The sequence below is a fragment of the Ambystoma mexicanum genome, chromosome 10 (genome assembly GCF_040938575.1).
Source record: "Ambystoma mexicanum isolate Mex_15411 chromosome 10, UKY_AmexF1_1, whole genome shotgun sequence".
NCBI classification, from domain to species: Eukaryota; Metazoa; Chordata; class Amphibia; order Caudata; family Ambystomatidae; genus Ambystoma; species Ambystoma mexicanum.
Genome location: NC_090932.1, coordinates 689092357 through 689117829, shown reverse-complemented (window position 1 = coordinate 689117829; position 25473 = coordinate 689092357). Strand labels below are relative to the sequence as shown.

At 42.8% G+C, this 25473-nt stretch overlaps 1 protein-coding gene across 1 annotated transcript in view; it reads left to right on the top strand.

The window, feature by feature from the left end:
• Positions 1–25473, top strand: part of RASA2 (RAS p21 protein activator 2) — a 1321178-nt gene that overhangs the window by 457286 nt on the left and 838419 nt on the right. Inside the window, exon 7 of the mRNA XM_069618287.1 lies at positions 19261–19333. Within this exon, the coding sequence (XP_069474388.1) occupies positions 19261–19333 (73 nt within the window). The remainder of the gene's footprint in view (positions 1–19260; positions 19334–25473) is intronic.

The window sequence follows — 25473 nt, the reverse complement described above, 5'->3', positions numbered from 1 at the left end:
AATGAGATTGGCCTACTGCCATAATAATGTGCTAGGGACGGGGCCATGAGCCATATGCAAGCATATGCTCCCAAGTACTATTGAATCTCAAGCTGTTAGATGGCGAGTGTTCGTTTCATTTCTTTGGGATACACTGTTCTGGTTTAAGAGCCATGCACTGCTGGCTACAAGGGACATCACGGCTGGCGGGAGTAAAACACAGGTACACAGAAAGTGCAGTGGGCAGCAACAACATTAAATGTGGAGGCCCAGATGGCGGAGGAGGAGAGAGTACTATCTTTAGACCCATTTGTAGACAGGTCGAAGAGACCCAATGATGGGTAGAAGAGGGACGGGGAGCTCCTAACGCACATGATGGTGGATTCTTGCCTATGCGACCCATGGAGGCTATTACACCCGACAAGAAGCAAGTTCACATTCACATCGTGTGTACACGGTATGAGAACAAGAATTGATTACTTCTGGCTGTCAAGAAAAGCACTCCTGAAGTCATGCAGTGTGAGATTATTCAGGGGCATGTCTCGGACCATGAGACAGTGATGTTATGGTTAGACATGACAGTGCAGAGGCCGCGGATACGCAGTTGAAGAATGAATGTAGGTGCGCTCAATCATCTACAAGGCAAGCTAGCCCTTTAGCAGATGATAGATGATTACTTAGCTATGAATGAGGGCTTGGTGGCCAGGGTGGGGTAGCCTATGGGCAGCGGGGAAGGCGTACCTAAGGGGACTACTGATGCAGAGGGGGGCTAGGGAGAAGAAGGGGCATAGGGAGCAGCAGGAGAAACTTGAGAAAGAGGGTGCCTGATTGGTGCATCTCTATGATGAACAGCCATCAGTGGCTAACTTGTTAGCAGTCAGAAAAGCTTAATGTGCTAGTTATGCGATAGGTGGAATATGCTCCCCTCAGACTGATAGCCACTCACTATGAGCAAGGAGAGAGAGCGGGTTTCCTCTTGGCTGCCCAATTCAAGCAGAGGGTGGAACAATTGGTGGGAGGCCCATTCTCAGTTGAAGAGGTTGAGCAGACGATGAGAATGGCAGCGAATAAAGTACCAGGGAAAGATGGTTTCCCGATACAGTTTTATAAAGTGGGTGGGCGCAAGCTTGCAGAAAGCTGACGTTGTTATACAACGAAGCGGACAAAGAAGGGGCATTGGGCCCAGAGTTTAATAGAGCACTAATAATGGTGCTCCCAAAGCAGGGAAGGCATTTGACAAGCTTGAGCAGCTACAGACCAATAGCTCTCATAAATGCAGACATTACGAAGGTCCTAGCAAATAGGCTCCGAAGGCTAGTAACGAGATTGGTGCATAAATCCCAAGTGGGGAACATGCCAGGCTGCTACGCCAGGGATAACATGAGGCCACTGGTACACATTGTAGCAACAGAGAGATGGGTATCCAGGGCTGGTGCTTTCTTTGGATGCCGTAAAAGCGTTTGATAGCATGTAGTGGGGTATCTGTTCCCTGTGTTGGAGAGATTCGGCCTGGGAGAAGATTATATCAATAAAGTCACATTGTTACACTGCCAGCCGAGTGCCAGAGTGAATGCAGGGGGCACATCTCAGAGCAGTTCTGGATCACAAGGGGAATGCGGCAGAGATGCCTGCTCTCGCCATTACTATTTGCTTTGACATTGGAACCTCTCCATCGCATGAGGGATAATAAGGACATCATCAGCATACAGACACCACTGGGGGGTGGGGGGGTAGTGAAAGCCTTGCTATATGCGGACGACATACTGCTGACTCTGACAAACACAGTTCCGACCATACACGCGCTGGTGGGAGAATTTATACAGGCCTTTTCTGTGTCTTCCAGCTATAGGATTAACTGCTAGAAGTGTGAGGTGATGACGCTTAATCAGAATACGACTAAAGGAGATGTTCCAGTCCAACATTCTGGGTGGTAGAGAAAGGGCTGACATATTTGGGAATCCATTTGAATAAAGTGCTGGTGGATATGGGCACAGATAACATTCAGAAAGTATGGACTAAAATATGTACAGACATAGCCAGGTGGGCGTCGCTCAAAGTGTCCATATGGGGAGGATACACATTGTAAAAATTATGAAGATACCATGGCTGAATTACATCTTTAACATATTGCCCCTGTAGGTCCCCCCTCGCTTAATGAAAAGGATCCTGTGTGGAATGGTAGACTTGTTTGAGGCAGTCTGACACTGCAGTTTAAATCGTAGGTTCCGGCAAGGGGGGGTCTTAACTTAACAAATATAGAGCTGTACTTCCTGGCACAGCAGCTATCGCAGATGGTAGCTTTCTCATAGGCCAGAATAATATGCCAGAGTGGGTCTGACTAGAACAGCATGTAGGTCAGCATTTAGGGATATCGATGAAATATGGGGGAAACAAAGAAAACATGACGCATCCGATTCTAAGAGCTACTGTGAAGGCATGGGAGAGGGCTCACACGCTACTCAAGGTTGATGGTTTTTGGCATCAAGAAGCTCCATTATGGAATAACAAAGCTATACTAATAGGAGGGAAGAATGTGCTGTGGGAGGCCAGAGATACAGAGAATTCACGATATAGTAGGAGATGGGAAACTGCTTGCATATGATGTACTGGTGTCTAGACATGATTTGAATGCCACCCCCTCGGAAAGGTGGAATCACATGCAATTCATGTACTGCTTTGGTAAAGTGCAAAGGGAAATTGGGCAAAACCCCAGAAGCTCCCCAGCAGCAAAGGTTATCATCGCATGAAAAGGACGGAAAGGACTGAAAGCCCTCATAGGGAAACTATATGGGACACTTAGATTCTTTGCACGAGCGGGGCACAAGAGCGGGGTTAGTGGACCGGTGGCCGAAGCTGCTTGGTGGGCGGTTAATTGAGGACTCTGTGGATAGTGTTTTGGCGAATTACACTTCAGGGAGCAGGGAGGTGAGACTCCAGTTTATGCAGTTTAAAATACTGCAGGGGTGGTATTGGACCTCCAAGGTGCTACATGCGGAAGGCTTAAGACAGCAAGACACATGCTGGCGGTGTGAAGAACAGGGGGCAGACCTTCTACATATACTGCGAGTATGTACGAAGTTGGAAACATTTTGGACAGAGGTACACAATCGCATATGATTGACACTAAATGCGGACATTACAATGACCCCTACCCTATGTGTTTTGAGGACACAGCGATTATAGAGCGCCTCGGTCATGATGAGATACACTGGCTTATCACGGCGCCTCATGGCGAGCAAGCAAGGCATTTTAAGATTATCGGGGACTCAAACTGAGCCCCGAGTGTAGACCTGAGACGAAGATCTGACACAGATAGCGGCATATGAGAGACTACTATATAGCCACCAAGAAAGAGAAGAGGTGTTCATAAGGACATGGGGTACATTTTGAGCACACATAGAACGATGGAAATAGGGCTTGGGGATCTGGGTAGGGGAGGAGCGCTGAGAAGATGCAGGGGCTAGGAACAATAGATACTGCACCATCCTGAGGGCTTCTGAATGCATCAGTGAGGGTAGGAGTGCATGGAAGACTCTGGGCAGGGTATGAGGTGTATATACTCTGAGGCAAGAGAGAACTGTTGCTACTGCTTCACTAGGTTACATTCTGGGTTTGTGATTAACTTTGTGTTCTTGCTGTATTCCTTCATTGAGGCCTGCTCTATGATGCTCTTTTGATTCATTGCCATGGGTTAAGTCAGAATGCATCGCTCTCGGCCACTGGAGGGGACAGATTATCATTGGGAAGTGGGTCGGGTTGGGGAGGTTGCAGCTAGGCGGTTCTGTAGAATTACCAAGCCAGGGGTCATGGGCGACTATATTGGGGAAGAACAGGCATTATTGTTATAGTCACATTAGGATGTGGCCAGCACTAGTGCTCTCATCGCCACTATGGTAGTCTGTAACTGTGATGCCTGCACTATCATTATTTTTATTGTTACTAGTAGTGCACTAGTAGTGCTGCTGCCATTCTTCTCCTCCTCCTCTTCCTCCTCCTCTTCTTCTCTTTCTTGCTTTTTCTTCTGCTCTTCCTCCCCTTCTTAATATACCACATGGGATGGTACGCCATCTTTTGGTGAAGATGGGTGATGCGACACAGATAGGGGGGACAGAGAGTCGGGGAGGGGAGATGTGAGGCGAGGGACCAATGCAATGTAATGTAATGGATTGCATGTGGCAGGAGAGGTTGGTCGGTTGGTCGGTCGGTTGCTTGGTGGGTTGGTTTGTTTATTGCTGATTTGTTTCATTTATTCCACCTGGCGTCTTCTCCTGTTGTAATCCTCCTTCCCTTCTGGACAAGGATCTTAAGAGCTGCTGTTGGGAAATGCGTGTTGTGTGTTGTATGTTGGACATTTTAATGAAAACCATGATAAAAAAAAATACATTCACAGTTTTCACTTAAGCATATATCGAAGTTCCACGTCAATCAATCCATCGAACTTCCATTTTATTCCCCCATTGAGTAGGGGAGAAAAAGCATTGCACACGCTAGATGTATGCAGAGCAGTAATGTTCTATCTTAACAAGATGAAACAAATAAAGAAGACAAGCCAACTCTTAGTTTCATTCCCAACAGGCCAAAAGGGGATCCAGTGACTAGGTCTGCTATATCAAGATAATTGTCAAATGTTTTCAACTGTGTTACTCACTAGTACAGAAAACGCTACCATTTACTCCCGAAGCTCACTCCACACGCAGCAACGGAGCAACCTTAGCCTTCACTGATAATGTCCCTCAAGAAGAGATTTGTCAAGCTGCAATATGGCGCTCAGTACATTTACACAACACTATTGCATAGACACACAGACTAACAGATTTACAAGCAGGACAAGCAGTTCTTAGACTCATGTTCTTCTGTTCCTTTTTCTCACCCACTGCCTACTTCAGATACTGTTAGCTAATCTTTGCATAGCATGTGAATCTAAGCAGATTCACAAGCTCCAGAAGACAAATATTACTTGCCCAGTAATCCTCTTTCTGTAGCTTGCATCTGTTTTGAATGTTTGAATTGCATGCAACCACCCTGCTTCCCTGCAAGGGAGAAGTGAAATGGTGGGAACCAAAAATAAAAATATACTCGGTCACAGATATAAATAATATATTCAAGGCAGGGAAAACAATCTGTGAGTGTCAACGCTTAAAGGATTTTGGATCTCTGTACATGTAGGATAGGGATAGTATTACAGGAATGCCCCTTTTGACACCCAGTTTTTTAAAAATTAAAATGTAAGTGTTAGGCAAAGTTTGTATACAGTACCCTCTGGGAACACTACAAACACCTCTGCTTACAGGTATAGGAAACCCAACCTTTGGTATAAGCTTGTACTATGCAGTTTTGGTAGCGTGGTGAGCAGCCAGGCGTATCTCAAGAGGGATCAATGTGAGCTATAGGGAAATTACACAGATTCACAGTGACAAGTATTCAAAAACTCTTACACACAAGGTTTCTTGAATAAACAATTATTTATTTGTCAGTCAGATAGATAGAATACGCCTTCTTCAGAAGGGAACAATGTAATGGTAACACTCAAATACACTTTATGAAATACACACACTTAATATCTCTAAATCAGCATATACCCTTTTGGGATGGCCCACAGACACTACCTACACCCTCAGGTGACTTCAATTGCTAGGATGCTGGGGACATTAATATATCACTGTTGCATTTAGAATCATATAGTAATAAGTCAAAGGGAAATGTTATTCAGAACATACAAGAGACCATAAATATTCCTAAGTAGGCAAATACTTTCAGATCCCCCCCAAATAAGAGTAATTCAGTGAAAAGTCAATAGGCAAAATTCTAGATGAGTTGAAACGCTTCTTTGCAGGTAAGTAGAAAGTCTTCACGCAGTGTTTTAGAAGTCTTTGAAGAAAAGAAGAATCAAATGTAGGGCCACAAGCTGATTAGACTTGAGTAGTAGAAGATGCAAGCAACTCTACAGTAAGAGGTAAGTTCTCTCAGACTTTACAGTACCTTTTGTATTGAAGAAAAAGTGGAGCAGATGACTTCTGTTCCTGTGCAGCTCTGCAGATCTCACTGTCCCTAGGCCTCCGTCGTGGAGACAAGAGGGAGGACTCCTGCACTGCAATGGGACGGTCACCGCTCGCAAAAGGCAGTCTTAAATTCAGTGGCTGTTCAGTGTTTTAGCTCTTCGCGTCTACCGCAAATAGGAAATCAGCGGTTCCTGGATGTCGAGATGGACTTTCCTTGCTTCTGGGGTCCCCCACTCTGTTGAGGGGGCTCAGGCTCGATCAGTCCCGCTTCCTGGGAGTCCGGAGGATCTACCTGGAGCTCTTGCCCTACTTAAAAGCAACGCACACAATCTGGTGTTCCTCTCCCTGGCTATACGGTTTCCAGCAGCAACTCTGTGGAAATTCAACCAGCTCTGAGATGGATGTCTAGGTGGCTTACTTAGTAGTTGATTGGTCCCACCAACTCAAGGGGAGAAGTAGTCCTTGCAAGGGTTTCTCTGTCGATATGAATTTGGAGTTTCAGCACAGCAGCAGGGCTTCACTGGGCAAACCAATGGTCCAGGAGTTCCAGCAGGCGTCCTCTTCAAGTTCTTCTTCGGTTCCTTCGTCCAGTGGTCGACTCTGCCTTTCAAGCCAAAAGCCTCGCCTTTTATTCAGTTCTCCCATTCATTCCAGCCGCGCTGTCAGTCGCCCAGCCAGGTGGCTGGCCTAGCCGGACAGTCGGCTGGCCAATTACCACAGAGTACTGTCATTCCGACTGCAACTGCGGCCATTGCATCACTGTTGAGCCGTCCACCTCGAGCCAGCAAGATCTGCACCCTGCAACAGCAGAGTACCTGGCCTCCCAAGCCCTCAGGAGCCCTCGCACCACTCTGACAACCTCTAAACTTAGGGCATTGGCCCCCCAGGTTCCAGAAGCTCGACCACCCAAAACCTGGGTCTTCCTATGTAAGAGGACAACAACAACCACCTTTCCCAGAACCGGCACCTCCATGCCCCCAAATACCACTAACACAACCGAAGGGCAACCATAACCTCAGCTCTTACCCTAGGATCACCAACAGAGAGACAAAACCCAGAGGCCGAGATGAAGGCTTTTCACCAAGGAGCCGAAACACCTGTGGTTCAAGCATAACACTTTGCAAATCAATCCACCTGAACTCCTTAGGGGGCGCCTCCCCCCTGGGATAGACCAGCGGTTTGGTACTCTGTGGGAATATTTTAACCCACCCCAGAGCTGGCTACTTCAACTAGCCCCAGATCTGTAGCTAGCCTAGACCTATTAGACTCTCTTCTATCTATCTTCCTCTAGACAAAGTGTATGAGCACACCCCTGCTTTGAATCAATACGAGGGAATATATATATATGCATTCCCTCATTCGAGTCCTCTTTCTATTTCAGTGGCAACGAGCGCCATTCCGCTCTGCATGGCTGTTTTAAACTCTATGGGTCCAAGGGAACGAATTGTTGTGATCAAGCGGCAGGAAAAGCCGCGAAACGCGTTAACGTTCCCAACGCGCACATTTTTGCACTTTGGGGAGCCTTAATTTAATGGCTTTTTTAATATGTTTGTGCCGTCCTGTAAGGCACTAATAAAGATTATCTTTTAACACGAACTGGATGTCCGGACCAACTGTTTTGGAGGATTGAAGAGTGCTGCTCAATTTTACCTGATTGCATCAGTGTGAAGAGAAAAAGAAATTTACACGCTATAACGTGCGAGCGCGGAGTTCAGCACCAGTGGGATCTCATCTTGGAAGTGAGCGCACGGTTACGGCACGTTTGTAAGACCCATTGGTCCCGTGGCTGCTCAGGTCGTTGAAACGGAGACAAACTCGGAAAGCAGTAGCAGAACGGCATTCAGGAAAACCCGCGGCGGAGTGAGGTTGAACGTCGGAGGACGGACAACGGAACGAAGCAGGGTGAGTACTGGTGCCAATTAGCAACTGTATTCCACTGTCAGAGAGGTTCCGGATACAACCGCTACCACACTAAATCACGACCTCTTCACCAGCCCACTACTCACACAGATATATACAATACTGTGTTTTATGTGTTTCATATCCCAAAATTGTGCTGCTTGAGTGGATAGGATTGCCTAAGCAGTGACATTGTATTTACCGGACTTCAGACAGATTTCATCTGTCAACCTTGCAAGGAGAATGGCCAACCCCCAAAGTAACAAAGAGGCGATTAGAAAGGCACAAGCCGCCACATTGTTTAATGAGACTTTGCAAACCAGTAACATTAATAAACCAGCAGCAACAGCACCAAAAAATGACAGTGAATTGGGTCTTCTAAAGGAACTAGAAAAATTACAACGCAGAGAGCTGAGTAAATGGTGGGAGGAGCACTCACTTCAAAATTATATTGAAGTAGGCAGAATCCCACGGGGTTTAAGAATTCTAACTATCCCTTCATTTGAAGAACTAGACCCTATGATGCTACAGGAATGGAGTGTAGCAACGAACGGATGTTCTAAAACATTTTTACAGTTACTGGTGAAGTATGCTGGTGCGGACCGGATTAAAACATTGGAAAAGATCTCAGAAATAGAGAAACAACTGAAAAAGATACCAGAGACCGAGGAAGGTAAAAAGTTGGGGAAGAATATAGAGAAAAGTCTCAACGAGTACGAAGAAGAAATAAAGCAAAGAAAACAAAGAAAGTTTCTAAGGGATAAGGAAGACTACGAAAGAGGAAGAGTTTATACATTTGCGAAAAGATTTGATCAAATGAGACTGGCATCCCTATCGAGGCCGGCAGGCCCAATCGAACCAAATGAAGAGGAATTCAGTGATAATGCACCAACCTCCGAATCAGACCTGACAGGCAGTGAAACAGATGAACCACATGTACGTATGAATTTTTTAGACGAAATGCGTCTCTTACGCCAAGATGGCAGGAAGAACAAATCACAAAGAGGCGGAAATCAAAGTCAAGGAAGAGGCAGAGGCAGAGGTGGCCAAAAACCACGAGGAGGGGGAAGAGGGGCAGGGATTGTAATGAACAATACCCCGGCCAGATCGCTGCGCTCTGGAAAATAACAGAACAAACCAATGGGGATGACACAAATCTTAAAATCATCAATCTATCAGACCATGTCCTTACCCCTAATCAGACAAAAGTACTCAATCTAGGCTTAAACTTCTGCCCGAAGGCAAAAAATGATTATGTACAAACCAGAATAGACTTTGACAAATATATACGCAAAATTCGTTTGAAGAAATTCTTTGCCACTAATCAGTACAAAAAACGCCCCAGAGAAAAACAAATGGGACACACTGAGGTTCAAATCAAGGAGCTAACCGTCTTGACAGATCTGGTTGACCTGGAAAGAGGTACGGCTGCGGGAGATCAAGGGGAACCCATAGCTCTACAAGAACTAGACATTAGAACAGACTGGACACCTAAAAGTCAACTGAAACCGATGTCCAAATTCAACCCCATGGCAAATCTTGGAAACAATATAGAGGCATTTCAGAGTCTAGTGATCGAAGATCTGAAGAAACTCAGAAGAAAGGAACAGAAGAACATCCCCAATGACAACTTATCGTTTACAGACAGACAAGCATTGAAAGAGCTACACGAACTTAAAAATTGCATCATCAAACCCTCTGATAAGGGACGTAATATAGTCCTGCAGAACAGGGAGGACTATATACGGGAAGCCTATAAACAGCTTAATAACAACCAATGTTACATGAGAATTGCTCATAATCCCATTAAAGAACTTGAAAACAAAATCGAAATATTACTTATGGAATGGGGAGCAAAAGACCTCCTGTCTGAAGAAAGTTGCAAATTCCTGAAAACAACAAACTCGATCATACCAACTATCTATTTTCTTCCCAAGATACACAAAAATATAAAAAAACCACCGGGAAGACCGATTGTCTGTCTGATAGGATCTGCTCTGGAAAATATGTCTAAGTACATAGACGAAGTTTTGTTTCCATTTGTCTCAACATTACCATCATACCTCAGAGACACCACAGATTTTCTAGCCAGAATTGAGGATATCCCCTGGGAGAAAGATTACTTATTAATAAGCATGGATGTGGTCTCACTCTATACCTCAATCAGCCACGAATATGGTAAACAGGCATGTAAACATTTCCTACAAACCCGATCTCTCAACTATTTGGAGCACACTGAAATGGTACTGTCAATGATAGACTTATGTCTAACCAATAACATCTTTTTGTTCAATAATGAGTTCTTTAAACAGCTACAAGGAACCGCTATGGGCACTACTTTTGCGCCTTCGTATGCTAATCTGACGATGGGCGCTTGGGAAGAATGTGAGGTGTGGACGGAGAAAAACCAAAAATACACAGACAACATCATTCTCTGGCTGAGATATATCGATGACCTCTTCATTATATGGAAAGGGACTGAACAAGGATGGATGGAATGTGTGAGACATCTAAACAACAATGAAAACAATCTCCAGTTCACAGAAACACACAGTCGTACTCTGATTACATTTCTCGACGTGAATGTGAGAATAGTAGATAACAAACTCACCAGTGAACTATATAGGAAAACCACAGGGATCAACTCACCACTCCATGCACAAAGTGGACATCCTAAGAATCTAATATGGAGTGTTCCCTATGGAGAATTCATCCGGTTACGAAGAAATAACAGTACCCTGAAAACCTATGACATGGAGAGCAGAATAACCGCGCAAGGTTTTTCCAAACAACGATATCCCAAGAGAGTTGTGGAGAGAGCATACCTCAAAGCAAGAGCCAAGGATCGCTCAATGCTCATAGCAGGAACCGAACACAACGAAAGAAAAACTACGGAGAAAGACAGCACGCGATTAATTTTAACCTTCGATATCCAAGCACCCAAAATTAGACGGATTCTCAACAAGCATTGGAGAATCCTTATGGCAGACCAAGACCTTAATGGAAACCTCCAAAATCATCCCAAGATTACTTTCAGAAAGAATCAATCGATCAGAGATGTCCTGGTCCAGAGCTATATGACACAAGAAGAAAACAGCAGAGAGAGTAATTGGCTGACAAAAAACAAGAAAGAGGGTTTCTTTAAATGCACTCGCTGCAACATCTGTAAGTATGCTACAACACAAAGCTCTTTCAAACATCCGATCACTGGGAATCTGGTTCCTATATTAGGAATGATTACCTGTGAGACGGAATACGTTGTTTATGTGCTGACCTGTGCGTGCAACAAATGGTATATAGGGAGCACTAAATGTAAACTAAAAACACGTATTCAACAACATGTAAGAGCAATTATAAATAACGATGCAAATTACCCTATGGCCAAACATTTTGCAGAACATCATGAAAATGACATAAGCAGCTTTAGGTTCTTTGGCATGCACAAAATTGAGATGGGACCAAGAGGAGGTGACAAAGAAAAGACTCTGAGGCAAAAAGAGACTCGCTGCATATTGGACTTGGAAAGCAAATTCCCCCTAGGACACAACATAGACGAGGAACTATATACATTTCTGGGACAATGACCATCAAGTGTTGGACATCGGTCAAAAGAAAGCTCCCATCTGTTCCCCTAATGGTACATTCTTCCGAGGCTTCCATGGTTCTTGCCAATTTACAATTTTTCAATATTGAGATAAAAAATACCACTGGAACCATACAGTCCGTACACACAGAATGATACTCCAATGTTTGCATTTTAAGACAAATTTTTTAAACACCTTTTTAACCTGTTTGTTATTGCTTATTTTTAAAGGGTATTTTACGATTCTTTTATGGAATTGTAGATTGTTTGTGCACTACTATGTTTACACTGATTTTTACATATACACTGTTTTATATAACACACATGCACATTAGAGGTTGGCTTAACAGCATATGCAGAGTTCATGGAAATGTTTTCTGCAACAGAAAGTTGAGGAATTGATAGACTAACATGTGTTCATATTAAAACTGTCCTCCTCTGGCATATATTGGATAATAACGAATTTAATTCAAGTATTACCCAGCTGTACTATGCGATAGTTAATATGAAAGATATATGCCATTTAAAGCAACGTCTCAAATTGAAAGCAAGTGGGTTCGAATTTTAGATCCATACATTGTATACCGCACAGAAATGCGGACAGTTTATTATTCAGGAAACATGCACCAGGCACTTTATTACTTTGAATATTTTTAAACTGATGTATTGGATTGTAGTTTACATCCATATATGCACTACCTATGGGGGCCAGAACACAGACCTTAACCCATAAGTGTTTCTGTTAATAGAGATTTGCTATGGTAAACATGTCCGCTTTAGATTTACTCCGAATGGGTGCATTCCCTCATTCGAGTCCTCTTTCTATTTCAGTGGCAACGAGCGCCATTCCGCTCTGCATGGCTGTTTTAAACTCTATGGGTCCAAGGGAACGAATTGTTGTGATCAAGCGGCAGGAAAAGCCGCGAAACGCGTTAACGTTCCCAACGCGCACATTTTTGCACTTTGGGGAGCCTTAATTTAATGGCTTTTTTAATATGTTTGTGCCGTCCTGTAAGGCACTAATAAAGATTATCTTTTAACACGAACTGGATGTCCGGACCAACTGTTTTGGAGGATTGAAGAGTGCTGCTCAATTTTACCTGATTGCATCAGTGTGAAGAGAAAAAGATATATATATATATATATATATCTTCAAAGCACTGAAAAAACGTCAGGCTGGGTGAGTAGCACTCTTCATAGTTTTGAAAATAAATAAAGTCCGGACATCCAAGTTGAAAAATAAAATATATATTCCTTTATTGGTGCCTTGCAAAGTGGCACAATGTAGTTAAAAAGCCATAGAAATAAGGCTCTCCCAAAGTGCAAAAAATATGCGCGTTTGGAACGTTAACGCGTTTCGCGGCTTTCCTCGCCGCTTGATCACAACAATTCGTTCCTAGTCAACCATAGAGTTTTGAACCATTAGGCAGAGCAGACGGCAATCTTTGTGCCGACATAGAAAGGGGACTCCACTTCAAAACTCAGCCCAATCGAAGCTAACTGATGGCGGCCATTTTAGTGTGGTTAGTGCTACACTAGTCTGATGGTTGTGCATGCCACTTCCATCTAATTGGAGTGGTATTCTCCTTAACTGTGTCTAGTTAGAGTTTGAAACTAAATGTGCTTCAAACTCAATGTTGGTCCGCCGCGGTCTGCCTCGGAGAGTGAGAGTTTCCCCGTGGAGCCCCGTTATGTGTCAAAGGCCTATTACAAATCCAATACATATATTGTCTAGCCTCAGTCTTATGGCTCAAGTACCTCTCTGCATAAAAAGTGCTTAGTGCAGTAGCAAAATACAATATACAATAAAGTGCATCAGTCTTAGAAAGTGCAAGCATCGCTGTAAAGTGCAAAGTGCGGGTATATTCAATAATACAACAACATCTGTTAGTAATCTAAACTTTCTCAGCCCGGGTAATAAAGCATTGAATCTCATCATTGAGATATCTCGGTCGAATGCTGGGATCGTTTATAAAGTGCATAGTGCCAGTAACATATTGGTCTACACCCAACTCATTAAAGTACGGTAGTCCCTAAGAGTTGCACCGATCTTGTTGAAATACAGCAATCAGTGTAAAATACATTGTATAAGCATACTTGCTAATGCAAGATGCCAGGCTAAGACTCTTTCAATTTGTGCGAGGTCCTACCATATTGTCTATTTCGGCACAATCACTTGACAATTATTAATTCAGGCTCTGCATTAACAGTTATATGTCAAACTCTGGTTTATAAAACAGGGGGAGGGCGCAACTACCTCCCACACATGTGTAAACAAAATTGAATAAAAGAGCAAAAGACAATCACCTAAAGGTTAAAATCGTATCCTGTACGAATTAAAACAGTGTGGAGTTGTAGTTAAGAAATATATTTTAAAAATATTTTAAAAAATATATTAAACAGTCTCCAAAGGGCGGGGCTGATAACCAGCATTCTTGTTCATTCCTTACCACTCGCCCTAAGTTCCACAAAGGAGATATGAGAATCCTACATTTTTTCTTTTCATTATACTTTCTTCAAACACTGGAGAAAATATAAGAAAAGAATTTATTTAAGAAAAAAAGATATAGGAATGTGAGAATATAGGAATATAGGAATATAAGAATATGAGAATTAGGACGAAAGGGGACAGACGCCCACATGTGAAAGAGTAGATTTCAATGCCTCTTTGTTAGCAATTTATCATTGGCCTAAGAAGGTATACAGTTCCTCGTCTATGTTGTGTCCGTTGGGGGTTTTGCTCTCAAAATCCAATATGAAACAGGTCTCTTTCTGTCTCAGGAGTTTCTCTTTGTCTCCTCCTCTGGGTCCTGTCTCTGTTCTATGCACCCCAAAAAACCCAAAGCTGTCCATCTTTTTATCATGGAATTCTGCGAAATGTTTGGCCATTGGATAGTTAACATCATTATTGATGATGGCCCGTACATGCTGTTGAATCCGTGTCTTTAATTTGCATTTGGTGCTTCCTATGTACCACTTGTTACACGCACAGGTCAGTACATAGACGACGTATTCTGTTTCGCAGGTAATTTTCCCCAGTATATGGACGGTTTGATCAGTAATGGGGTGTTTGAAAAAGCTCCTGGGTTTAGCGTATTTGCAAACGTTACAATGGGTGCATTTGAAAAAGCCTTCTTTTTTGTTGTTGGATAACCAATTTGTCTCAATAATCTCATTTTCTTGGGCCATGTAACTTTTCACCAAGGTATCTCGTATTGATCGGTTTCTTCTGAAGGTTATCTGTGGGCGATTTCGAAGGTTTCTATTGAGATCTTGATCTGCCATAAGGATTCTCCAGTGATTAGTTAAAATACGCCTGATATTAGGTACTTGGGTGTCAAATGTTAAAATTAATCGAGTATTGTCCTTCTCCGTATTCCTTCTCTCATTATCTCCTATTCCTGCTATGAGATTATGACGTTCCTTTGCTCTTGCTTTGAGGTATGCCCTTTCAACCACTCTTTTCGGGTACATTTGTCTAGCAAAGCCTTGGGCAGTTTTTCTGCTCTCTGTGTCGTAGGATTCCAAACTGCTGTTGTTTCTTCGTAACCGAATAAACTCTCCGTAAGGGACACTCCATATCAGATTTTTCGGATGTCCACTGTGTGCGTGGAGGGGGGCATTTGTCCCTGTGATTTTTCTATGTAGCTCGCTGGTTATTTTGTTGTTTACTATCCTCACATTGACGTCCAGGAAAGTAATCAAGGTGCGGCTGTGTGTTTCTGTAAATCGGAGATTATTGTTGTTGGAATTAAGTCGGTTAACGAAGTCTATCCATCCTTGTTCGGCTCCTTTCCATATAATGAAGAGATCATCGATATATCTCAACCAGAGAATGATGTTATTTGTATACTCAAGGTTAGCATCTGTCCAGACATCTCGTTCTTCCCATGCACCCATGGTTAAATTGGCATAGGACGGCGCAAATGTGGTGCCCATGGCAGTTCCTTGCAGTTGTTTGAAATATTCATTGTTGAAGAGAAAGGTGTTATTCGTCAAACATAAGTCTATCATTGCAAGTACCATTTGTGAATGTTCCAGATAGTTAAGCGATCGAGTCTGTAAAAAATGTTGACATGCTTGTTTCCCATATTCATGGTCAATCGATGTATAAAGTGAAACCACATCCATACTGGCAAGTAAATACTCTTTCTCCCAGGGAATGTCTTCTATTTTTGATAGGAAATCTGTCGTGTCTTTCAAGTAAGATGGTAATGTTAACACAAATGGAAAAAGAGCTTCATCTATGTATTTTGACATGTTTTCCAATGCAGAGCCTATCAAGCAGACAATTGGTCTTCCTGGGGGATTCTTCATGTTTTTGTGTACCTTAGGAAGGAAGTAAATAGTAGGTGTAATTGAATTAGTAATAGTTAGGAATTTTCGACTTTCTTCTGACAGTAGGCCCTTAGCTTCCCATTCTGCAAGTAGTGTGTTAATTTTGCTTTCGAGTTCTTTAATGGGATTCTGATCAATTTTCTTATAGCATTTACTATCATTCAATTGCTTGTAAGCTTCTTTGATATAGTCCTTCCTATTTTGTAAGACTATATTTCGCCCCTTGTCCGAGGGCTTAATGATGCAATTTTTCAGTTCTTGCAACTCTTGTAATGCCTGTCTGTCTCTGAATGATAAGTTGTCGTTCCATATCCTTTTCTGTCCCTTTCTTCTGAGTTTTTTCAGATCTTCAATTACTAAACACTGAAATGCCTCTATATTATTTCCAAGGTTTGCCACTGGATTGAATTTAGACTTGGATTTTAATTGGCTTTTGGTAGTCCAGTCTGTTCTGATGTTCAATTCTTCAAAATTTAGGGGTTCACATTCTTCTCCTGCAGCTATCCCCTTCTCCAGATTAACCAGATCTGTTAAGGTGATTAACTCCTTAATTTGAACCTCTGTTCTGCCCATCTCCCTTTCTTTGGGGCGTTTTTTATATTCGTTTGTTGCGAAGAATTTTTTGAGACGTATTTTGCGTATGTATTGATCAAAGTCAATTCGTGTTTGCACGTAGTCAAAATATATAAATATTGTATGAGTTGCGCAGATTACTGCATTTCTATGTGTGAACACTGTTACTTTGTCTTTTGCTGTTTTTATATAATGATGTAAATATGATGTAATATTTACCTCACAAATAGTACTAACACACCATTGATTCAAACGTTGCACTGTGACTAAGTACTGTTTAAAACATTACACTATCTATACTCTGTTAATTTGCTGAAACGTGATTATGATAGATGTAAATCCAGTCAGAGGACTGGATCTGTTAAATAAAAAGTATTTATTTTCCTGAGCATAAAACCGATGTCTCAAGGTATGTGCCTGGACCAGAATCCAGAGTAAAATGACCCTACAATCGGTTACTTAGCTTACTTTTGAAGCACTAAATATACAATAACTGATGCAGCACAGTAAACACAAGTTTGGGTTAGAGTGTGAAATATTTGATATGTGGTTGGAGCCACTCCTTTTTGATTTTCACTTTGTTGTAGCTCTATTTCCTTCCACATAAACAGGGCTATCCCTTTTGTTACCAATTACCACAGAGGGCATTGGGGTCTCCTAGGAGACTAAGCACAGGGAGTTGGGCACCTCCCTCACGTCCTGCCTAACCAAGATACCCAGGAGCCAGAGGCGTGCTTCACTCGTGAATCTTGCCAAAGGCAGAGTGAACAATGGGACAAAACCTGGTTTGGCACACAGAGTGAATCTCAAGAAGGACCTTTCCACAAAGAAAAAGTGAAAAAAGACGACTGGCCCATTTTGACAAAAATAGCACCCTTGGGTGCTTTACTGGAACTGCGAACGCAGCCCGCGGTAAATGCTCACCATGGTAGTTAAAACGAAACCACTGCCACCAGCCATTGAGTGAGGAAAGGGTAACCTAAAAATATGTTACATGAGAAGCTAGACAAAGGGGATACTAGGTAACCCCTCCAGCACCCTATTGTAAGATAGTATATGCTGGGTCTAGAAAGTTACAAATGTAAGTACAGTCAATTTCACTTTACTGCTCTGGGAAACAGTAGTTTATCCCAGAGAAGGTATTTAAACCTTTGGGAAATCTGAAAGACTTCCCTATGCCACTGCACTGAAGGTGCTGTTTGGCACAATGTAAAAGATGATGCCTATGGAGTTTGTCAGACTCCACAATAAAAAGAAACACAGAGTCCAAAATCACATTAAAATACATGAGAGAGTGGGGAAAAGGGTCTCACTCTCTCCAGGTTGAAATAATCAAGTCCTCAAAATCCAGTAAAATTGCTGGGGGTCTCGAAGGTGGAGGGAATTAGCACATTTCTGAGAATTCTCCCTAACAGTAATACTCCAAGCAAACCACTATATGACAGACTACGCATAGCGTGTGATTCTAAGCAGATACGAGCTACAGAAAGATAATTACTGTGTAAGTCATATCTGTCATTAATTGCACTGGGTGGGGATGTGCACGTTTGCGCAGTTCATCCTCGAATGACCCGCAGAAATATTCCAGTTCTTAGTGGACAAGTCACCCTTTCATAGGTTTTAGTACTCCACTTCCACGAACAGTGTTTTCCCATCACTCAGGATACTCTTGTTCCTTTCCCCAGATCAGTAAGAACTTTCTAGAGCTCCGTCTCCAGTCAGAATGTACATATAAGTTGATCCTAACTTGGTGTTTTCAGCAGTCTATCTGTAAAAACCTTTGTTTTTGTCCTACATGGCCTTCACCAACCTTCTGTCAATGGTGGAAGCCCAGTGCCACTGCTCGCAGGTGCAGACGTGGCTCTGTGTTCTTGACTGCCAAATCAAGACCTGGACTGCACAGCTGGTCATTTTATACCTCAAAATCGTTCTGAAAATCCTCCATGACCTACAACTTTCTGTCAACTTTCAATGCGATCTAATGAAACTACGTTTCTTATTGGCTGTGCAAGGTTAGGAGGGCTCTATCTTTACAGTAATGTCTGCATAATCATGTAATAGATTTGGGAATGGAAGTGATGAAGAGTTCAGTATGCGCCCTATTAACTAGTGCACAATAATTTGTATAGGCTCCCTTCCATTGACAGTGCCAACAAACCTTGATCAACTCCATTATGGTGGTAGTACTACTTCTGTCTGTCTTCCCCTATTCCGGATTATGGGGTGAGACATGCAAGAGATGTTAGTATGTGATGTGAACCCAGGGGCATGTGTCATGTCACCTAGTTCCCAACCTTTTGAGTTATTTTGTCACAAGCACTGGTCTTATCATAATGCGTCACAGAGTAAGGGTTTCAAATGAGTACAAGTAACTACACTGAGTACGTTTTTTCTCAATGCCCTGTTAATTTTGGTAATCTGTATTTTCAACATCAATAGTTTGGTGCATGTCATAGTAAAGTATGAGAGAAATGCATATTTTCTGACCAATATTCATGCACAAGTCCTTCCCAAATTCGATAAAGTAGATGTTAGTTGTCAACTTCTTAGATCTATACATATGCCTTGAATATTTCAATAGTCTCTGCAGTCTTAATAAACTGTGTTTTAAAGGATGAAGGCAAATATATCACAGAATACATTCATAAAATTACATTTGAAAACTGAAATTCTATCCGTCCTATCCGTCCTTTCACCATTTGTCTGTCTTTCGTGTTCTTGTCTCTGCGCCCGAGGCTTGCGAGCTACTGGCGCAATATAAATATTAAATAAAAATAAATTGTGAGATGTAATTGTATTTAAATTGAGAAACCTTTAGTACAGCACATGTTTAAATGTTGTGTTTCTGAGGTCTGCTTAGTAAATCTGTTTTGCTTTTTTCTGTAACAGGAATGACCAAAAGAAGACAAAAGTAAAAAAGAAAACGAGCAATCCTCAGTTCAACGAAGAATTCTTTTTCGAGGTAAGTTGATTTCTACGCAGGAATATGCATTTCTTTCATTGGCAATGGTGTTTCTCAGACATAGCTTTCAAACCCTTATTGCTGATTCTGAAAAACCAAATCTTGTTACTGAATTTCTTTCAATACGCAATACTGGTAGTAGCACCACTGCGTGCAGTATGAAAGTGTTCACCTTAAAGGGAAATGGGGAGTATTATTCTTCAGCATATACATGGACAGTTGCCTTGTTAAGTGACTTTGTGAGCGTTATTAAGGCTCAGCTGTTCCGTTATGAGGGCAGTGTGTTGTGACTCAAGATCAAGAGTCTCATGCATAGTGTCAGTTTTAGGGCTGAGAGCTTGTTTGAAGTGTATGCCTAATTGCCAGGAGGCAATGGTAGAGCTGGTGGTTGGTTAGGGTATTACCCACAGGCAAGCCTTGGTGATGCTTTAGGATTTGGTGCTAGCACAGAGTTTCTTGCACCTGGGGATCACTAGATCAGTAATACTCTGATTGTAGCAGTTTGATTACTGGCGTAAATAACGTCCCATTCGACATATTCACCTTGCTTGCATGATTGTTTTGAATTCAGTGCTTTGTATACAGTGAAGCAGCCCTTAAACCGAATATTCCTTTTTAATGACGATTTTCCTTGCATATTAGTAAAGGAAAGCATGGATTCTCTTAAGGATATGGAGATTAGCATTTGGATTCCCATTCTGTACTTTTAACTAAAGCAGCATTGTTTAACTAACAATGAACACAACTAGATTTCCCAGAAATAGCAGCGAACATTGTGTGGTACATTTAGCAAACCGTATGCAACTCACCGTTTTCAACAATGAAACACAGCTTGAGATAGTGCTGGCTAAGGAATATTTCAAGTAGAGGGGCGTAATATTTTCTCAGACTGGACCTACGCTGGCTAGCCGAAAAATGATGGTTTGGAGTGGTTCTCTGAGAATTCTTTTTTTTAAAACAATTGTTTTTGTGACATTTTATAATACTATTTTGGTTAAACAACCAGTACAATTTGCAGCTAGTTCTGTGGAGGTACACATGCCAGGTCACCAAAAGTGCATGTGAGCCGTTTGCAACACACTTAGCCATTGTCCAAGCAACCATTTGATGAAGAACGTTTTAATCCAGAAGATGACTCTTGATATTTTGGTATGCTGAAGGCAAGTTCATTCACAGCAGTTGATTATCTTAAGAGTTTGGATGTTGTGGACCCCCTGCACTAGATGCTTCAATAGTTTAATAAGGTTTTGCGCTATTCATATAACAGTGAGGGGATTTAACCACAAATCCCATTGTGGTCACATTTTGTTATGGGTACCTGTAAAATAGCGCAAACCCGAAAATATTAAAAATCATGCCACTGGATTATATCAGAAGATTTTGTTTTAAATTGATTTTATTTAATGTTCTACATCTTCAGCAAATTATACGTTCCATTGTCTTTGTATCTATTGCGATTCTGTCAACTTGCCAACAGGTGTTTCGAGCTTCAGCCCTCTTCAGGGAAAGATTTTCATTTTAAGTTGACATTAGAAGCACAGTGAATACAAGCTGAGTTAAACAAGGCCTCCTTCTTTCCTGACATCTTTTTATAATCCAATTCGGTTGTCCATGTTCTGTTTGCAGCAGTATTAGCACTAATCAAATAAGAATGAATCGGAAACGTAAGAGAAAAGGGTTTACTCTATGGAACGATGCATTGTATTGGTGTTACAAGGTTTTATGTTGATATACAATGAAATAGATGTTGAAAATGACTTTGGGCATTGTGCACTTAATATTTTATGATGAAATGTTAAATTGATGATTCTTATGATATTTGGTATTAATTTATGGAAGCATATCATTGGAAGTGAAAATTGTTTCTTTGTTTTCTATGTTTTTGTAAAGGTTTTTTTTTTAACCAAATAAAATAAAACAATAAAAAAAAGAAAAGAATCTGTGTGTATGTATATATATTCCATAACGATGAGAAAAAAACTGTGCCATTAAACATGCTATTTAACAAAGGAAAAGAGAACTGAAAAGCAAAGTAAAACAAAAGATTATTATGGGTTGGTATACAATAAAAATGGACACATTTTCACAATAGCATATAATACTCATTTTCCTTGTTGCAAAACGGATCCCTTTCTTTAGTGTCCCTACATTTCATTCTTTATTTCATTTTGTGTGGCTGATGGTCTGTTTCTTTGGTCGTTAGAATGAACATATCAATTAATGTAAATGGCAAGATCCTGATAGTTACAAAAGCTAATAGGTCTTCATGTATTATTCCTCTTGCTGTTAAGATGGTCACTGTTAGGTGCCATGAGTCCCTTCATCGACACATACCGTAGCATGTGTTGATGTGCAAACAAGTAGGCTAATATTTGTCCATGACTTATTCTCACCTCTGCAGCTTTATGAAGGTCTGTCATCTTGACATATGTTTTTATATATCTGTCTGTTTTCAAATGAAACACATAAAACAAACATAAACTCCCAAAACTTAGTTGCATAATGTCAAGAATACCACATTGTATACATAAAGGTCACAGCTGAGGAGGGCATGTGAAAGCAAAAAGAAGATATCGAGGCTGAGTACCCCAAAAGGAAATGCACCAAACGTGGGTTCAAAAGATACACAGATCTTTATTCTACAACTGAACAGTTTCAAAGGACAAAGCAACAGATAGCTATCAGGCCCTCAGTACAACACAGCAAATTCCAGCCCTGTTCGGTGTGTTCTGTGAGTGGGACTGTACATCAGAATAGTCGCACCTTTTATATACTCCAAAACATGATGTCCAACCCACTTGTTGTTAATGAATTTCGGATCTAGGGTTCGTGCCGAGTTCATTCTTAATTTATGCATCTATACATTTAGGGGTTATCCCTACATACATTCGCCAACAAGTTACAATAGCAACAGTGTGTCTTTGGATTACATATTGAGCATTCATACACATTTATACAATATAGTTAAAGTGTTCACTTTAGATGCTTAAACAGTATTGTGCACGATATATATTCATGGATTAGTTTCGTTGGTACAGGTAATCCTCTATACACAGGTCAACGAAGGACAAGGTCTCAGTACATGACCCTAACATTTGGCCTGCAGGCAGTTTACACATTAACTTGTACACAGAGGTCAAGACGGCCATGTTGCATTCAAAATGACACTGTCCACCATCATAGAACACAGGGTGACTTTAGAGAGAGAATCTAAAATGGCGGATGAACCTAAAATGGCGGCTAATACTGATCTAAGGTCAGGACCTTGCAGCGCGGATTTCCTCGCAGAGTGACTTGGCCTAGGCCAATATATATACACACGATCTAGAGGGTATAATATGATTTCCCGTTCGACAGGCGGGGCTGGTATCGGGCAGCATCTCCTTCCGGCACATAGTGGGAAGGCAGCAATACTTAATGGTAGCACATGTTGAATCCCTCATTCTTCTCCCACAAACCCTCCCCCCCTACACTGCGGAATTTCGGCGGACAGCCTCTGGCGTTGTAAATTCGTCTTCACCGGGATGCACATCTGTCAACTTCTGCGGGCCAGCGTCTAAGGCTTTGTCTGTCTGCAGAGCCCCACGTTGCTGCTATGAGCCTCTTCCCCAACACTTATGTTACAGCAAGGAACGTCCTTTCATGTCTGGAGAACTCCCCAATAGCACCAGTTCGGGTCTTGTGTAACTTGAGACCCCAGCACCCCGGATGTCCTACGCATGCTTTCCCTCCAGAAGTCCTGGATGCAGTCACAACTCCACAGCATGTGGAAAAAGGTGCCCTCAGCCTTCCCACATTTCAGGCACAACCCACTATCAACCACCCCCCACCCCATTGTGCCATAGCTGCCAGGAGTAGTATGCCTGATGTAGTATTTTGTATTGGATTAGGCGAAGTCTCGCAGATATTCCGATATCCACCCACTCCTCAGATTCCAGTGGGCCCACATCTCTCTCCCATCTCTCTTTAAATCGGGACAGCTCCTGGGACCCAAAAGTAGTCAGTATTGGATACAGCATGGAGGTAACCTTAGCCGCGATCCGCTCTGGGAAGAGATTAGCCTCTAAGTGTGAGCACTTCGGAACCCCTTCTAACACAGGGAACTGAGAACCAATGGCATGTTTTAATTGTAAATGTCTGTTGTAATCCTTGTTTGGTAGATTAAAAGTGTTTTGCAGCGTATCAAATGGAACAAGGTGCACTTCCTGCACTTCCTGTACTACATCTGTCAGAACCTCCACCCCCTTCTTCTCCCAGCTCACTAAATGCCCCCCTTTTAAGATTTCTGGGATGTACCTATTGTCCCAGAGGGGTTGGTCCAGCGTTGGTTTCTCTCCCCAGCCAATGTATTGGTGAGTATCTGCCCAGACCTGCCGAACATGCCGTGTCATCACAGGCAGCATTCCCACCCCCTTCCGAGCCGCGTACAGTATTTTGAGGGGTATTTTAGTCGCATTCTCCTTATTTCTCCCTCCATATGGGGAAGCCTAGAGTGACCGTGAAACCAGTCATTCACTACCCCCAGTTGTACTGCACAGTAATACCTCTGGAGGCAGGGCAAACCAATTCCCCCAACCCCCACACCCAGCGTTGGAAGGTTTTGAGGGCATTGAACGTCTGCTTCCACCCCTCCCCAGAGCAATCCACAGAGAATTCCATCAATGGATCGAAAAACCGCCCTCGGGGGAGGAGTGGGGCGTTCTGAAGGACATAGAGAAACCTCGGAGCGTCAGCATCTTAAAGAGGGCCACTTTGCATATTGGTGTTAGTGGGAGGGCCTGCCAGTGGACCGTGTCGGCTGAGAACCTGACTATCATGGGATGCAGGTTGAGATGAAGGAAATCTCTGGGGTCTGGGCTCGCGCGGATGCCTAGATATTCCAAACCCAAGACAGAGTATGGGCACTACCTAGGGATCGCTTCGCCCCAACCCCCCTGTAGTGGAAAGAGAACAGATTTTTGTTTGTTCACCCGGAGTCCGCAAAAACTCCTGGTATTCTGTTAGTATATTTGTTATGGCGACGGGCAGGAGGTTACAGGGTTTCTAATATAGATGAGAATGCCATCGGCATAGAGAGAAACTTGGTTCTCCCCCCCCCTCTTCCCTCCAAACCCCATGGCCATGTGAATCCCATCCATTACGCCGCAGTTCTGAGTTTTATGGCCAGCTTAAACAACAGGGGTGAGAAGGGGCAGCCCTGCCTGGTTCCCCACCCGAAGGTGAGGGATCCTGGAAGACACCCCGTTCCCCCCACACTGGCCTTTGGAAACTCATTTAACAGCCTGCCCCTGGAAACTCATTTAACAGCCTGCCCCATGACATGAAGCACTCCCCAAAGCCCATTCGGCCCATAATGTCCCACAAGACGGCCAACCCTACTGAGTGGAAGGCTTTCTTGAAATCCATGGCCAAGAGAGCTAGTGGGTCTAGTATCACTGAGGCCTGGCAGATGGCAAACTGCACCCTGTGCTGGTGCATACGCGTGGATCTAGAGGGCATAAATCTGCATTGGTTCGCGTGTATTAGGGAGTCTATCACCCCCAGTAGCCGATTAGCCAGGATCCATGCTAGGATCTTGGTCTCCCCATTAATTAGAAATATTGGCCTGTAGGAAGCACAGAGTTCCGGCGGGTTCCCCAGCTTCGGTAGAACCATGATACATGCCTTCCTGAGGTCCGGGGGGAGATATACATTCTGTTTGGATTGTATGAACATGCAATGCATGAGCCTGATTACCAGCTCTCCCAGCCGCTTCCAGATTTCCACTGGTAACCCATTGGGTCTGGGGTCTTGCCGTATTGAAGCTGGGTAAGTGCTATCGCCACCTCTTATTCTGTAATATAAGCTTCAAGAATCAGTGTCTGCTGTTCCGTGAGAAGGGGGTTTACTATCGAATCCAGGATATTTGGGCCATCTGCCGGGGGCCCCATTGACCAAGGGTAATACAGCACCTCATAAAAGGACGCAAATGCCCCAGCGATGTCTGCATCCTCTGTTAACACCCTCCCGCCGTGTCCTGAATGGGCCGTACAAATCCCTTACCCCTATCTCGCTTCTCCAGCCGTGCCAGGATTTACCCTGCCTTATACCCAGATTCATGAATTTGACTGTGCACAATCTAGTGGGCATTGTCCAGGGCC